At 50.8% G+C, this 14,852-nt stretch overlaps 1 protein-coding gene across 1 annotated transcript in view; it reads left to right on the top strand.

Annotated features, from left to right (window-relative positions):
• The first annotated feature begins 173 nt into the window (after positions 1-173).
• PLCD1 (phospholipase C, delta 1) overlaps positions 174-14,852 on the top strand; it is a 17,622-nt gene continuing 2,943 nt past the window's right edge. The window contains exons 1-6 of the mRNA XM_010835576.1: positions 174-423; positions 3,567-3,731; positions 6,961-7,189; positions 13,795-13,924; positions 14,025-14,256; positions 14,669-14,850. Coding sequence (XP_010833878.1) covers positions 315-423; positions 3,567-3,731; positions 6,961-7,189; positions 13,795-13,924; positions 14,025-14,256; positions 14,669-14,850 — 1,047 coding nt within the window. The 5' untranslated portion in view covers positions 174-314. The remainder of the gene's footprint in view (positions 424-3,566; positions 3,732-6,960; positions 7,190-13,794; positions 13,925-14,024; positions 14,257-14,668; positions 14,851-14,852) is intronic.

The raw sequence follows: 14,852 nt of genomic DNA on the forward strand, positions 1-14,852 counted from the left end.
CTCCCGTCATCTCCCGGAGGCATCCGTTCTCCCCCTCTGGAACTGGCCCTGCCTTCTAGGATATGGCTCCGCCCCGTCAGTGCTGATTTCTGTATCGCTCCGCCTCTAGACTCAAAGCCCCACCCATCCATCCAGACCCCGCCCCCACTGGTTCTAGCCCCGCCTACCTACTCCCGGTCTCTGCACCTACTCCAGGTCTCCGCCGCTGCTACCCCTCCGAGGAGGTGGTTCCCACCCTAGGGCCGCGGCTGCCTTCTGGACGCCACACTGTCCTGGGCCAGGTTTGCTGGGCGGCAGGGTCACTTCGGAACGTCATGCAGTGCTTTGGGGTCCGGAGGCCGAGCCGGAGACTGAGCCGCTCCAGAGAGCTCTACTTGCAGGAACAGAGCCGCAAGGTGGCAGCGCTCAATGGGCAGAGGCTGGGTAAGGGATTCAGGGGCCCCGAGATCAGGGGAGGCTGGAAAGGCAGCTGGGGCAGGACGCAGACTGTGTGTCTTGGAGCCTGGACCTGTTTAGTACTTCTGTGAGTGTATGACTCGCAGTGGGGCTGTTTTTGCAGGGTTGCCATGTACTGGGGGGAATGGTTACCCTGCCCCTTGCCACTCTCAAACCATCTTGCTTACACGCCTAGTGGTAATTCTGTCACTTGTATGGTACTTGGGACCACTGTGCAGCAATGAGGATATGCAATGCTGTGTAATCAAATGGCACCAGTGTGACAGTGTGTGATGTGTGATGCTGCACACCATGTTTGACTGTGGGAGACAGATGTGACAGTGGGTGACCCAGACAACTGGGTGATTCTGTCATCTGTGTTATGGGGTGTGTGTTCTATAGATTTTCTGCTGTTGCTCTTCGTGGCAGCGTGCACAGGTGGTGGCTGCATAAGGTAACGTTTCCTAGCACTGATGCTGTGGGCAGGCTTCTGAGTCCCAACTCCACCGTGTAACTTCCTTGACCCTCAGTTTCATCATCTGTAAAATGGGAACAGTATTGCCTTCCTCATAGGGTTGTTGGGGTGATTAAATACATGTGCTAAGAACAGGATCTTATTGAAATGTGAACTATTATTACGGTGGCTACTGTTATTATGACAATGATGATGTTCCGGCACGGTACCTTGTTTGGCTGTGTGTGACTCCATGTAACAATGTGTGTCACTGTGTGTGGCCCATTGTCTCTTCCTGGTTGTGTATGGCAGTGTATGATGAGTATGGTGGACTGTGTGACTGTGTGTGTGGCTATATCTGTGTAGCTGTGCACTGCTTTGCATCCCAGACTCAGTCTGTCTTCATCAGGCATCACCCTAGGTACATGGGCAGGGCTCTTGGCATCATACACCCCTATGAGCACTGCAGCCTCTCTGCACTCCCCATACAGCCACCTCATTGTGTGCCACTAGCCTGGGCAGACTGATGAGGCTGCAAGGTCAACCCAGGAGTCCCTGAGCTCAGAGGCCCCTCTTTGCCACCTTCCCACAGGAGAAGATGCTGTATAGCTGAGTGAGTGGGGCTGGATGAAGGGGTGCCTATGGACCTTCTGGCTGCTACGGGAGCAAGGGCCGGGGGCAGACCAAAGGCCTCAGAAACAAAAGGGCCTCAAATGAAGCTCAGAGAAGGAGGTATCTGCTTAGGTTTCCCAGCAGCCTGGAGGGTCACTATTATCAAGACCCCCTTTGGGACCAAGGTCTGTGTTCCGGAAGCCATGTAGGCAGCCAAGGGACTTATCTCTGCCTGACCGCCGACAGGGCCACAGTCTGGCTCCAGGACAGGATGAATGTGTCGTCTGCTCACGGTGTTTTCCAGAACTGGAGGGTGGAGCTCCCACAGGCTTCCGACCCTGTGCCCCGACTCCCATCTGTGCTATGTGTGTGCACCCCTAGATGCCCCAGTTGGGCGGGGGTGGGGGGAGGGGAGTGCAAGCAGAGGGCAAGGGGATGTCCCTCTCAGCTGACCTCAGCCTCGGGAGGGACAGTGGGATCCCCCAGCTGAGCTGAGGCTGAGGCAGCTCTTTCCTCTGGAAGGCAGTGGGAACAACCTTGTCTCCGTTCTCTCTCTTGAGCCCCCCCCAGACATAGCCACCAGTTGAGGACATTCTGTAGGAGCCTTCTCCTTCACTGGGCCTCCCCTGCTGAAGGGGCTGAAGGGGAACTGCTGACACTGCCTTAGGCGGGGGGTGGAGAGACTTGGAACAAAGGTGAGGGAAGGTCACATCAGACATCACCCAGTGCTGATGGCGGAATAGAGGTTCAGAGAGGGAAGGAAGTTGCCTAAAATCGTGGAGGGGGAAGTGTTAGCATGGGGCTATGTTCCCACTGGAGGAGGGTGACTAGGGAGGGATAGAGGCTGAGGCCTGGGGAAGTGGTCCAGAAGATTCTGTAGGTCCTGTGTGCATCTGGAGCAGGCTGGCTGGGGGGTAGGAAGTGGGGTCATGGATAAAGTGGGAGAACCTATCTGGGGCTGGGGATCTGGGTTGAGACAAGAAAAGCCTGTAGGCCTAGGCACAGGCCCCTCACACTAGACACGCACGGCTTCTGAAGCCTCCACTCTGCTCGAGCAGGATAAAGACTGCTGAAAAGCCACAGAGTTTTCACTTGGGGGACAGAAGGGAGGTGAGGTGGTCTCTTGGCTCTGAACAGTGCTGGCTGCTGGGCTCCATGTGGCTTGGGTGATAGGCTCGAGATGTGCATTTCACCGTTAGTTATACTGATGGGTCATTATGGTGGTGTGGGGTCCCTCTTTGATCACAGTTGGCACAGGGTCTGCTTGGGATGAGGGATGCTATGAAACCAGGCCTGGTGCCCCTTTGGTGTCTCCTGCTTGGGTCTGGTGGGACGAAGGACACTGTCTCTCTGGGAGCCCACCCCCCAGGCCAGCCTGCATCTCTGAAAGGAGCCGGGTGGGAGGGGGCCAGGCAGTTAGGGTTCCTCTACTTCGGGGCCTTGGGCCAGGTGCTGCCTCAGCCTCGGAAAGGCCTGCACTATGCCTTTGGGCTACTCTACCCTGAGAAGTCCCAGACCCAGGCCACTCAGAGATGGGGTGGACAGGGAGGGATGAGGCATCTCAGCAGGCCTCGCCTGGACCCAATACACGATTCCAGAGCCATTAGACTAGGGAGGCTGTTGGGCTCATGATACTCATGGTGCTCTGGGATCCATTTCTGCCTGTGTTTACCCCTCTTCTTTACTGCTCTGCCTGATCTTTGGTCCTAGCTTCCTTCAGGTCACTCTGACCCCTAGGTGTGATAGTGAGGAGCCTACCAAGTCTTTTGGAGCCAGGCCATTTTCTAGGGGTCTGGTCCCCCAGGTGTTCTTTGTCCATTCAGCTGTGGGTTGCAGATCATTACATATAAAGTGTGGCCTTGAACAGGTGGGTATCCTAAGGCTTGCACAGCCTCAGCTGGAGTCAGAGATGCCTGAAGGCGGGGCTCCTGAATCAGGTTGGAGCAAGGGTGGTGGAAGGAGTGAACAGAGCGCTGAGGATGAGGCTGGTGAAAAAGGAGCCAGCATGGGGCTGGAGCAGCAGGTACCCTAGAGGAGGTGGCATCTTACCAGCTCTGCCCCCCAGGCCTACAGGATGACAAGGACCTACAGGCACTGCTGAAGGGCGGCCAACTCTTGAAGGTGAAGTCCAACTCATGGCGGAGAGAACGCTTCTACAAGCTGCAGGAGGACTGCAAGACCATCTGGCAGGAGTCCCGCAAGGTCATGAGGACCCCGGAATCCCAGCTGTGTGAGTGCTCCCAGAGCACCATGAGTATCATGAGTGGGGAGGGGCAGGGTGCTGCTCCTGCGCTCTGATGGGGAAACTGACACTGGCTGGGGGAGGGGTGGGGCTGAAGGTCAATCGTGAACCACAACCAAAGGTAGGGAAACTGAGGCCTGGCCTGGCGGGGCAGCGGTCAGTCATGCAACCAGGATATCAGGTATGGGGGATCTGAGGCGGCCAGGCTCGGAGAAGGGAGTCAGTTAGATCACTGATAGGGAAACTGAGGCCTAGTCTGGGCTAGAGAGGGCAGTCGTGGACCACAGATGGAGACGCTCACGCTTTTTCGAAGTGGGGATACACAGCCATGGCCACAGACGGGAAAAGTCCGGCTCCCAAGTAAGGAGGGAACGAACAGTGTTACCAGCGCGCACAGGTATCCACCCAGACATTTGTGGGAAGGAGGGAAGTTGGGCGGATGGATCAGGACTCAGGTGTGGTAAGGCCCAAAGTCCAAGGGCAGATAAGGCCCTTCCGGGTATTGGTGGACAGGATGAGAGGTGGGGCCACAGGAGGCAGCTCCTCCCTGGGCTGGAGCCAGGACAGGCAGGTTGGGGTGGAGCAGGCTGGCACTTGCATAGAGAGGCCTTGGTTGGTGAGGCTGTGGGCCTGAGGGCTTTCTGGAAGCTTCAGAAAAGGTCTAGGAATTCAGAGCTCAAGCCTGAAGATGGAGAGTGCCTCCTGCAAGGTCTTAGGAAGCAAGCTCTGCAGCTCTGCCAACACAGAACGCCCCAAACATTTTGCAAAATGAGAGGTTCCCTCTGCACCTTTACTTGGTGGGAAAAGTTTAGACCAAAGCTATCCAAAAGAACTTTCTGTGATAATGGACATGTTCTATAGCTGTGCTGTCCAATATGTCAGCTACTAGCCACCTGTGGCCCTCGAGCACTTGAACCATGGCTACCGTGCTTAAGGAGCTGAATCCCTAATTTCACTGAATTTGAACTAATTTATATGTGAATAGCCATATGTGGCTGGTAGTATGGAAAGATCACTGCAGCTGTTGTTCTCTCGCAGTCCAAGTCCCTGGAAATTCATCACCCAATCACCTGCCCTTGGCTGTGGAGGGGATGCAGGCTGGGTGAGCCCACTAAGCAGGTCTCTGGGGAATGAGACCAGACAGAGGCTCAGGTGGGAGGAGGAAAGGGAGGGTCTGCCAGGCCCCAGGACACTGGACAGAATCCTGAGAAGGTGTGGCCTGCAGGCCCGCAGCAGGGTCCGATGGAGGGAGCCTGGCTGGGTCCTGGGAGATGTGGGCCGTGGGCCGTGGGAGGTCTGAGCAGGGGAGGGCAGGGTCGGAGGGGATGGAGCCAGAAGGGCTCTCAGAAAATGACACTGCACACATGTCGGTCACATAAGACAGGAGTGACCCAGCCCTTGCCTCTGTCTGTGGCTCCAGCCAGGCTCCTTCACAGACCTCGGCCCTGATACAGGCTTTCCTGTTAGATGCTGGGAGTCGGCGGCACCGTGGGAACGGGGCATCGTACTCTTCGAGCCCTGGGGACTCCCGGAAGCCCATCCACCAGCCAGGACGTGTGCATGGTTCCCAGTGTGTGCTAAGCACTTGTCGGGGGTGGGCAGGGGACAGATGGAGGAGTAGGAGATCTGGGCCTTGCTAGACGTGGGCCGGTGAGATGGGGACCTTGTACCAGGACAGCTATGGGCAGAAGGGCAGAAGGGAGCTCCCAGCCCAGAGACCCAGCATGAGCAGAGGTGCAGGGATACGAACGCAGGAGGGCTGTGAGTGAAGGGCCTTAATCCTGACAGGGAGGGCCACAGGGGCGATAGCCTGGGGGTTGGGCATCAGGAGTGCTCAGGTGAGGAGTGTCCAAGACACAGAGACAGCTCTGGGCTGGGCATGCCTGTCATCTGCTTCCCTCCTCCTGGTGAGCAGTGAGCCTGCGCTCCACCCCCGGGGAAACTGAGGCCAGGAGCAGCGGACGGGGGGCAGTCTCCCAGTGCTGTGTCTCTGCTTCCTGCACCCCAAGTCTCCACTGCCTCCCTGATCCCGACCCCACTAGCCTCCCTCCGCTTTGGTTACCGCAGACAGACAAGGGTTATCAGTCAGGAAGGCATCTGGACTTTCTCTCTGGAGTGGGTGGGGAGCTGGCCCCCACCACCCTGGCTTCCTGTTTTCACTCCCAGTCTGGGGCAGCTGCAGCCAGTGTGGGGCCTGGCAGGGCTGGGGAAGGTGCAGGGAGGGATTAAACAGGAATATCCCCTGCACCCCAGACAGCCCAGGGTCTGTGTGTCTCACACCTCAGAGCCTGCTGCCTGGGATGGCATATGCCTCACACATGGGGCCTGCAGGTGACCTGGAGGCCCTTGGGCACTCACCAGGAAGGACAGGCAGGCTGTTGGCCAGAGCTGGTCTCGACCCAGGGAAGGTGGATGTGGATGGCTTGGGATGGGGTTGGGGCAGGGGCAGAACCTGGCTCCAGATGATGGGAGGCCCAGCACGAGCCCAGCTGTAGGGAGTGGCTCACAGCCAGGTCAGGAGGCACCCTGGGGTTGAAGTGGGGCAAGCAGGGCCTCGCTGCTCCCGGAAGCTAGGAAAGCTGGGCTGCCCCAGGAGGGCCCCCTGCTGTCCCCAAGGATAGAATGACATGGTCTCAGACCCCCAGGGGCACCCTCCAGTCTACCTCTTGGGATCCTGGAGCACCAGCCCTCCCAAGGGGCTCCCTGAGATCAGGACCCATAGATGCATGCAGGCAAGGCCCTGGCTGCTCCCGACACAAGCACTTTTCCCTGTCAGTGGACCTCTGTCTCCAAACCCCAGGGCCAGGGCTGACTGAGGGTGGCTCCAGGCTCCTGAGTGGTCAGAAGAGCCTGGAGGCTCTCATGGCTGTCTTGGAGGGAGGGAAAGGGCCCAAAGTCAAGTACACCAGGAAAGCATGTGGCCACCCCTCCGTCACAGGCCCCAAGCTCCAGAGTGGCCTCTTCCAGTCACTGAGAGCCCTGCCCTGCCCCGATCCTCTCCCAGGGGCCCCACTTCCTCCCAGCACAGAAACAGGGGGCCTGGGACCATAGGAGCCCTTCCCGCCCTAAAGTCAACCTCCCTCTCCCTGGGCATTTCCACTCTGCCTGCTGCAGCTGTGTCCCCCTTTCCTCCTCCATGTCAGCCTCTTTCTGTCCCCACTCTGACCATCCTCCTGCCCCTCACAGCTCTCTCTCTGCCCCCACCCCCTTCCCGCAGTCTCCATCGAGGACATCCAGGAGGTGCGGATGGGGCACCGCACAGAGGGCCTGGAGAAGTTTGCTCGGGATGTGCCTGAGAATCGCTGCTTCTCCATAGTCTTCAAGGACCAGCGCAATACTCTAGACCTCATTGCCCCATCACCAGCCGATGCCCAGCACTGGGTGCAGGGCCTGGGCAAAATCATCCACCACTCGGGCTCCATGGACCAGCAGCAGAAGCTGCGACAGTATCCTTTTGGGGGCAGTGGACCCAGACCCAGCCTGCGGCTACTGGCTATGCTTATCCCCAGGGCAGCCTCAGTATGGAAGACACCTGGCTTGGGCCAACATACCATAGACTGGGTGGCTTAAACAACAGAAATTAATTTGCTCACAGTTCTGGAGGCTGGAAATCCAAGATCAGGGGCCAAGCAGGGTCGGGTTCTGGTGGGAGCTCTCTTTCTGGCTTGTAGATGGCTATCTTCTGTCTTAAAATGTTGGGGGCGGGGGGCGGGATGTGGGGGGAAGGCGGGAAGAGAGAGTGAGCAAGATCTCTGGTGTCTCTTCTTACGTGGGCACTAATCCCATCACAAGGGCCCCACTCATGGTCTTACCTAAGTCTCTCAAGGCTCTGTCTCCAAATACATCACATTGAGAGAACACAGTTGGGGGAAGCAGGGAAGGTACTTGGGCCCTCTTTTGTCTACTCTGACCCAAGGGCCAGACAGCAGTGCAGCTCCGTGATGTCCCTCGTCCCCTCGCTATAACCAGCATAGAGCTGGGAGACTGGGGAGGCTGAGGGGAGCTGCCTGCTTCAATGGGAGACCTAATCTTAGACTTAAAAAAAATATTATGTATCTTTTTTAAAAAGTCTTAGTTTTCTTTTTCTAATTTTATCTATTAAAGATTTTTTTTTTTTTTGGCCGTACTGTTCAGCATGTGGGCAGTTCCCTGACCAGGGATGGAACCTGAACCCCCTGCATTGGAGGCTGACTCTTAACCACTGAACCACCAGGGAAGTCCCCTAGACTTAGACATTTTAATGTTTCCTAGAGTTACTGCATTTTTTTTTTTTTTCTCTCTGGGAGTTCGGGAGGCCATGGTCCACTCCCACTTACCTCTATCCCTGTGCCATTCTTTGGGGAGTGATCAAGTTCTCCCAGGCCTGGTATGCAGGCCAGCCAGGGGGCTAGAAACAAATTCACTTCAAAATCTAGGTGCACAACAATGCCCTAGTCTATGGTTCAAAGAGGTCAGGCTTCTGGTATATAGGATTAGGGTGGAACCAGTACCAACTCTTTTTTTTATGACAGCTTTATTGAGATATAATTCACTTACCACGTAAATCATCCACCAGAAGTGTACAAATCCATGCTTTTTAGTGTATTCACAGTTATGCAACCCATCAGCCAATGAATTTTAGAATATCCTCATCATTCTAAAAAGAAACCCATACTCTTTAGCAGTTCCCATTTCCCCACAGCCCCCAAGGCCTAGACAACCACTAATCTACTTCCTGTCTCACCAATCTATTGATACTTTGTCTTTCTGGACTTATTATATAAATGGAATTCTACAGTCTTTTGTGAAGGCTTCTTTCACTTAGCATAATGTTATGGAGACACACTGGTGGCTCAGCGGTAAAAAAAATCTGCCTGCCAACGCGGGAGACATGGGTTCAGTCACTGGGTCGGGAATTTAGATCCTCTGGAGGAGAAAATGGCAACCCACTCCAGTATTCTTGCCTGGAAAATCCCATGGACAGAGGAGCCTAGTGGGCTTATATAGTCCATGGGGTTGCCAAGAGTCGGACACAACTTAGCGGCTAAACAACAGGGTTTGTCCGCGTCATAGCCTGTATCGGTACTTTATTCTGTGTGCCTAATAATATTCCATTTTCTGGCTATTCCACATTTTATTTATCCAACCGGCAGGTGATGGCCATTTGGGTTTCTGCTTCTCTGAATAATGCTGCTCTGAACATTCGTGTGTAAGTTTTTGTGTGGACATACATTCTCATTTCTCTTGGATACATACCTAGAATTTCTGAGTCTTGTGGTAACTATATATTTAGACTTCTGAACAACTACCTATTTTCCAGAGAGGAAATTTATACTCCCACCAGCAGTGTATGAGGGTTCTGACTTTTCACGTCTTCACTAATCCTTGTTATCTGCCCTTTTTTATGACAGCTATCCTGTGGGTTTGAAGTAGCATTTCACTGTGGTTTTGATTTGCATTTCCTTGATAGCTAATGGGCTGAACATCTTTACATGTGGTTACTGGACATTTGTATATCTCTTTGGAGAAATAGCTATTCAACAGATCCTTTGCCCATTTGTTGTTCTTTTTAATGGACCTATTTAATTTTAAATTATGGTAATATATGCATAAAATTCGATGTTTTAAGCATTTTTAGGTGAACAGTTCAGTAGTGTTAAGTACATTCACACTGTAGTTCAGCCACCTCCAGAACTCTTCATCTTGTAAAACTGAAACTCTGTACCCATTGAACAGTAGCTCTGCATTCCAGCCTCCCCCAGCCTTTGGCAACTGCTACTGTACTTTCTGTCTCTATGAACTTGCTTACTCTAGGTTCCTCATATAAGTGGACTCATACAGTATTTGTCATTTTGCCATTGGCTTATTTCACTTAGCACAATGTCTTCAAGTTTCTTCCATGTTGTCACATGTTAGAATTTCCATCCTTTTAATAGGAACAATATTCCATTGTATGTATGCACCACACTTCATTCATTCGCCCACTACTGGACACTTGGGTTGCTTCCACTTTTTGTCTATTGTGAATAATGCTGCTATGAACATGAGTGTACAAGTATCTGAGACCTTGTTTTCAATTCTTTGGGGTACATACCCAGAAGTGGAACTGTGAGATCATCTGGTAATCCTATTTTCAGCTTTTTGAGGAACCACTCTACTGTTTGCCATAGCGAGCACCACTTTACGTCTCCACCAACAGCGCTCGAGGCTTCCGATTTCTCCACATCCTTACCAACTCTGGTTATTTTCTTTTTAAAATAAGTATCTTACTGTGGTTTTGATTTGCATTTCCCTTATAATTAATGATATTGACCATTTTTATGTGCTTTTGTACATCTCCTCTGGAGATATGTTTATTCAGATCTCTGGCCCATTTTTTAATTGCGTTACCTTCCTATTATTTAGTTGTGAGAGTTTTTTCTTAATATTATAAACACAAGTCTCTTACCAGATATATGCTTTGCAATTAATTTCTCCCATTCTGTGGGTTCTGTTCTTATTTTGGTGGGTTTCTCTGAAGCACAGAATTTTTTGTTTCAGTGAGCTCTAACATATTTACCTTTTGCTTTTGTTGCCTGTGTTTTTTGTTGTCATAATCCCATGGGCAGAGGAGCCTGGTAGGCTGCAGTCTATGGGGTCGCGAAGAGTCGGACATGACTGAGCGACTTCACTTTCACTTTTCACTTTCATGCATTGGAGAAGGAAATGGAAACTCACTCCAGTGTTCTTGCCTGGAGAATCCCAGGGACGGGGAGCCTGGTGGGCTGCCGTCTATGGGGTCGCATAGAGTCGGACATGACTGAAGCAACTTACCAGCAAGAAGGCTTAGCCTAACTCAAAGACACAAACATTTACTCATATTTTTTCTTATAGTTTTAGCACTTGCATTTAGGTCTCTGGTGCACTCTGAGTTCGTTTCTGTAAATTCTGTGTATGGTGTGATATGAGAGATCCAACTTCATATTTCTTTTGCATGTAGACATACAGTTGTTGAAAAGACTATTCTTTCCTCATTGAATTATCTTTATACCCCTGTCAAATATCAATTGACCATAAATATGAGAGTTTACTGCCTTACTCTCTATTCCATTTGTCCTTTTTTTTTTGGCCACGCCACACAGGGGGACAACCAGGGATCTGAATCCGTAACCCCTGTGGAAGCGTGGAGTTCTAACCACTGGGCCACTGGGGAAGTCCTCTGTTCCATTTACCTAAATTCCATTTATCTAAATGTCTATTCTTGCACCAACACCACAACGTTTTAGTTACTGTAACTTTGTAGGAACCTTTGAAATCCTGAAGTGTGAGTCTTCCAAATTTATTTTTTTCAAGAATGCTTTGACTGTTTTAGGCCCCTTGAATTTCCATACGAATTTGAGGATGGGGTTGTAAGTTTCTGCAAAGTAGCCAGCATGACTGTGACAGGTATTGTGTTGAATCCATAGATTAATTTGGAGAGTATTCCTCATTTAACAGTATCAAGCCTTCTTTCTGATCTGCAAATATGGGGTATCTTTCCATTTATTTAGATCTTTAATTTCTATCAACAGTGTTTTGTGACTTTCAGAGTATACGGTATGCATTAAAAGAATTTGTATTTTTATTCATTTTGATGCTACTATAAGGAATTATTTTCTTAAACTCATTTTCTGATTACTTTACTCATTGCTAGTGTATATCCAGCTCCTTTGGGGGACACATTTTGAACTCTGTAGATTCGCTTTATTGTATGCTTTTCAGCATTTCAGGGGCTTTTAAGTGTTTTTCTCAAGGCTTTGTCTGCCTGACTTTGAACTTTTTTTTTTTAATAAACAATTTTATCTATTTATTTATTTTTGGTTGTGCTGGGTCTTTATTGCTGCCTGGGCTTTTCTCTAGTTGCAATGTGCAGGTTCTCATTGCAGTGGCTTCTCTTGTTGCTGAGCACAGGCCCTAGGTTTCCAGACTCAATAGTTGTGGTTCCTGGGCTCTAGAGCACAGGCTCAATAATTGGGGCACACAGGCTGAGTTGCTCTGAGGCATGTGGGATCTTCCCAGACCAGGGATTGAACCTGTGTCTCCTGCATTGGCAGGCAGATTCTTCACCACTGAGGCACAGGGAAGCCCAATTTTGAGCTTTCCTAACAGCCCAGTTCTATGGCACTTTTCTGACAGTCACTCCTTTTGCACAGGCTTGTGCTTGGACAATCTCATGCCCTCTGCAGGCTTCTTCTGCCTAAATCTTGAGGTCTTAAAGCCATTCCAGCCTGCTGAAGAGCAATCAGCACTGGGACCTTATGCTTGGGTGGACCACTGTGAACTTGTATTTTTTTTAACCTGGAATTCTACCATAATTTTTTTTTATGTAAATGTATACATATATTTACATAAAACATACTTATATATATAAATACAAATTTAACTATATGGATATGTTAGAATGAAGCTTTAAGGCCCAGAAAACCTGCCTCCTCCAGAAACTACTGACATTTGAGTTCTCCCTTTAATCTTTTCTTGATGCATTTCATTTTGTCTAGTGGTGCATTTGCCAAAAATAATGAAGATTAATACATCTGTATCATTTTTTATGTACCATTATGTCATAATTAGTTCCCTGTGTTAGTATGCTGCTGCTAAGTCGCTTCAGTCGTGTCCGACTCTGTGCGACCCCATAGACGGCAGCCCACCAGGCTCCCCCGTCCTTGGGATTCTCCAGGCAAGAACACTGGAGTGGGTTGCCATTTCCTTCTCCAATGCATGGAAGCGAAAAGTCTCGGCTTTAATGACTGTGTACTGTTCCACTGAGTGGATGTACTATAAATTAGTGATCCATTCTTTTACTGTCAGACGTTTCATTTGTTTTTATTCTTTTACCTCTATAAATAACACTGCAAAGGACTGTGTTCATAAAACCTTTCAGTATTCAGAAGTGCTTCCTTACCAATGGACTGCTAGAAGTGGAATTACTGAGTCAACTGGTGTAACAGGTTGCTATCTCTACATTACCTTCCTAAGGGTTGTTCCAGTTTACTTTGTCCAACTGATGGATGAGAGTGTCCATTTCACCTCACCCTTACTTGCAGTGGGAATATACCTTTAAGTTGCTGATTTTATCATCTAAGAAATTGCATCTTATTTCCAAACTGTTAGTATCTTTGATTACTATCAATGTTTGTAAAAGTTTGGTTTACATCCCTTTCTCATTTAGTTTTTAGGGTCATCATACTCTTTTCTTTTTAATTAATTCAAAAACTTTGCTGCAAATGCTTCCTCCAGTCTGTCAGATAGATGACTTTGTTTTTTCTTTATTTGATCCTCAGAATTTTAAAAATGTTGATATGGCGTGATTTATCTTACGGTTTCCTTTCTGATTTCTTCCCAAAACCTGCTATCATGTTTTCATTGTGCTCATGAGTTCCCATTTTCTTGTTCTATAATCAGCTCTCTGTTTTCTGTGGAATGTAGTATGGAACCTCTCCTTCTATAGTACTCAAGTTCAAGGCTGATGGGAGAGATAGAGGGAAAGAAGTGGGGACCAAAGCACCGCAATCATGACACCATGATCCAGGCTTTGTTTTTGCATGTGATGTCCCCACCTTTGATCAGTGGCTTGAAATCTGCTGTTTCCTACTAAAAAAGCCTTAAAGGCTTTAGTCAAGTTGAGTAATAATTGTATGTTGTAAAGCAAAAGGACATACCTTGAAATGTTAACAGTGGATACCCCTGGCTGATAGAACTGTGGGGCCTTTGTTTACTTTTCTTCATTTTCTCAACTGTCTGTAATGAACCTTTTAGAGTGAGAAAATTAACATTTTTTAAAATTTCAAAATTTCAAATTTCAAATTTTTCTGGGTTCAAAGCCAGAAAGTAGGAAAAAGACTCTTTCATTGGATGTCATATTTCCTCCAAAGAGGCTACCAGGTCTTACCCCTGAAATGCAGATGTGCCAACAGCCAGGCCTGCGGGGAGCAGTGTCTATAGGGGCCCTCAGTCCACCTGGGCCTGGGAGTTGACCGTGAGCTTGAACCATGCCTCTGGCTGGGACCTGGGGGGTACCACGGCTCCTGGGGTTCTTTCCTTACCTCTTGCCCAGCTGGATTCATTCCTGCTTGCGAAAAGCTGACAAAAACAAGGACAACAAGATGAGCTTCAAAGAGCTACAAAACTTTCTGAAGGAGCTCAACATTCAGGTGGACGACAGCTATGCCCGAAAGATCTTCAAGGTGAGGCAGGAAGCGAGGGCTGGGTCTGCCTGGCAGTGTGTCTGGAACACAGCTTGGGACCTGCTCTGAGCCCTGCCTACCTGGCGTCCTGGCTCTGCAGGAATGTGACCACTCTCAGACAGACTCCCTGGAGGATGAGGAGATAGAGACCTTCTACAAGATACTGACCCAGAGGAAGGAGATCGACCGCACCTTCGAGGAGGCCACGGGCTCCAAGGAGACCCTGTCGGTGGATCAGTTGGTGACCTTCTTGCAGCACCAGCAGCGGGAGGAGGAGGCGGGGCCTGCACTGGCTCTCTCCCTCATTGAGCGCTACGAACCCAGCGAGACGGGTGAGGGCCTGTGAACTGCAGTTCCGGGCCCGACACGGCGGGAAGGCCCCTGGGGAGACGGCAGCCCGAGTAGGGAGCTGGAGGGCAGGGGACGCCTCAGCCATTTCCAGGGCCCCTGGGCGATATTTCCCAGCCCATGCTGGGCACAACGCTTTAAGACGTCAGATGGGGGCCCAGTCCTGGAGAAGGAGGTGATGAAGTCCTGCCCTCGGGGGGCCTCACCGAGTCTGGGACAGAAGAGAAGGAGACAGAGCCCCATGCTGGGGTATAGTCACGGTCTGGTCAAGAGACTCAAACTTACCCCCTTTCCAAGAGATACGCGAGCACCAGCTCAGGATGGGAGGCGGGGCTGTGGGGGCCCTGCTCCCAGGGCGCTCTGACCTGCAGTCGCCCTCCCGCCTCCGCCTTCCAGCCAAGGCGCAGCGTCAGATGACCAAGGACGGCTTTCTTATGTACCTGCTCTCGGCTGACGGCAGCGCCTTCGACCTGGCGCACCGGCGCGTCTACCAGGACATGGCCCAGCCGCTCAGCCACTACCTGGTGTCGTCCTCGCACAACACCTACCTGCTGGAAGACCAGCTCACGGGTCCCAGCAG

Source organism: Bison bison, unplaced genomic scaffold (genome assembly GCF_000754665.1).
Source record: "Bison bison bison isolate TAMUID 2011002044 unplaced genomic scaffold, Bison_UMD1.0 scf7180017864043, whole genome shotgun sequence".
NCBI classification, from domain to species: domain Eukaryota; kingdom Metazoa; phylum Chordata; class Mammalia; order Artiodactyla; family Bovidae; genus Bison; species Bison bison.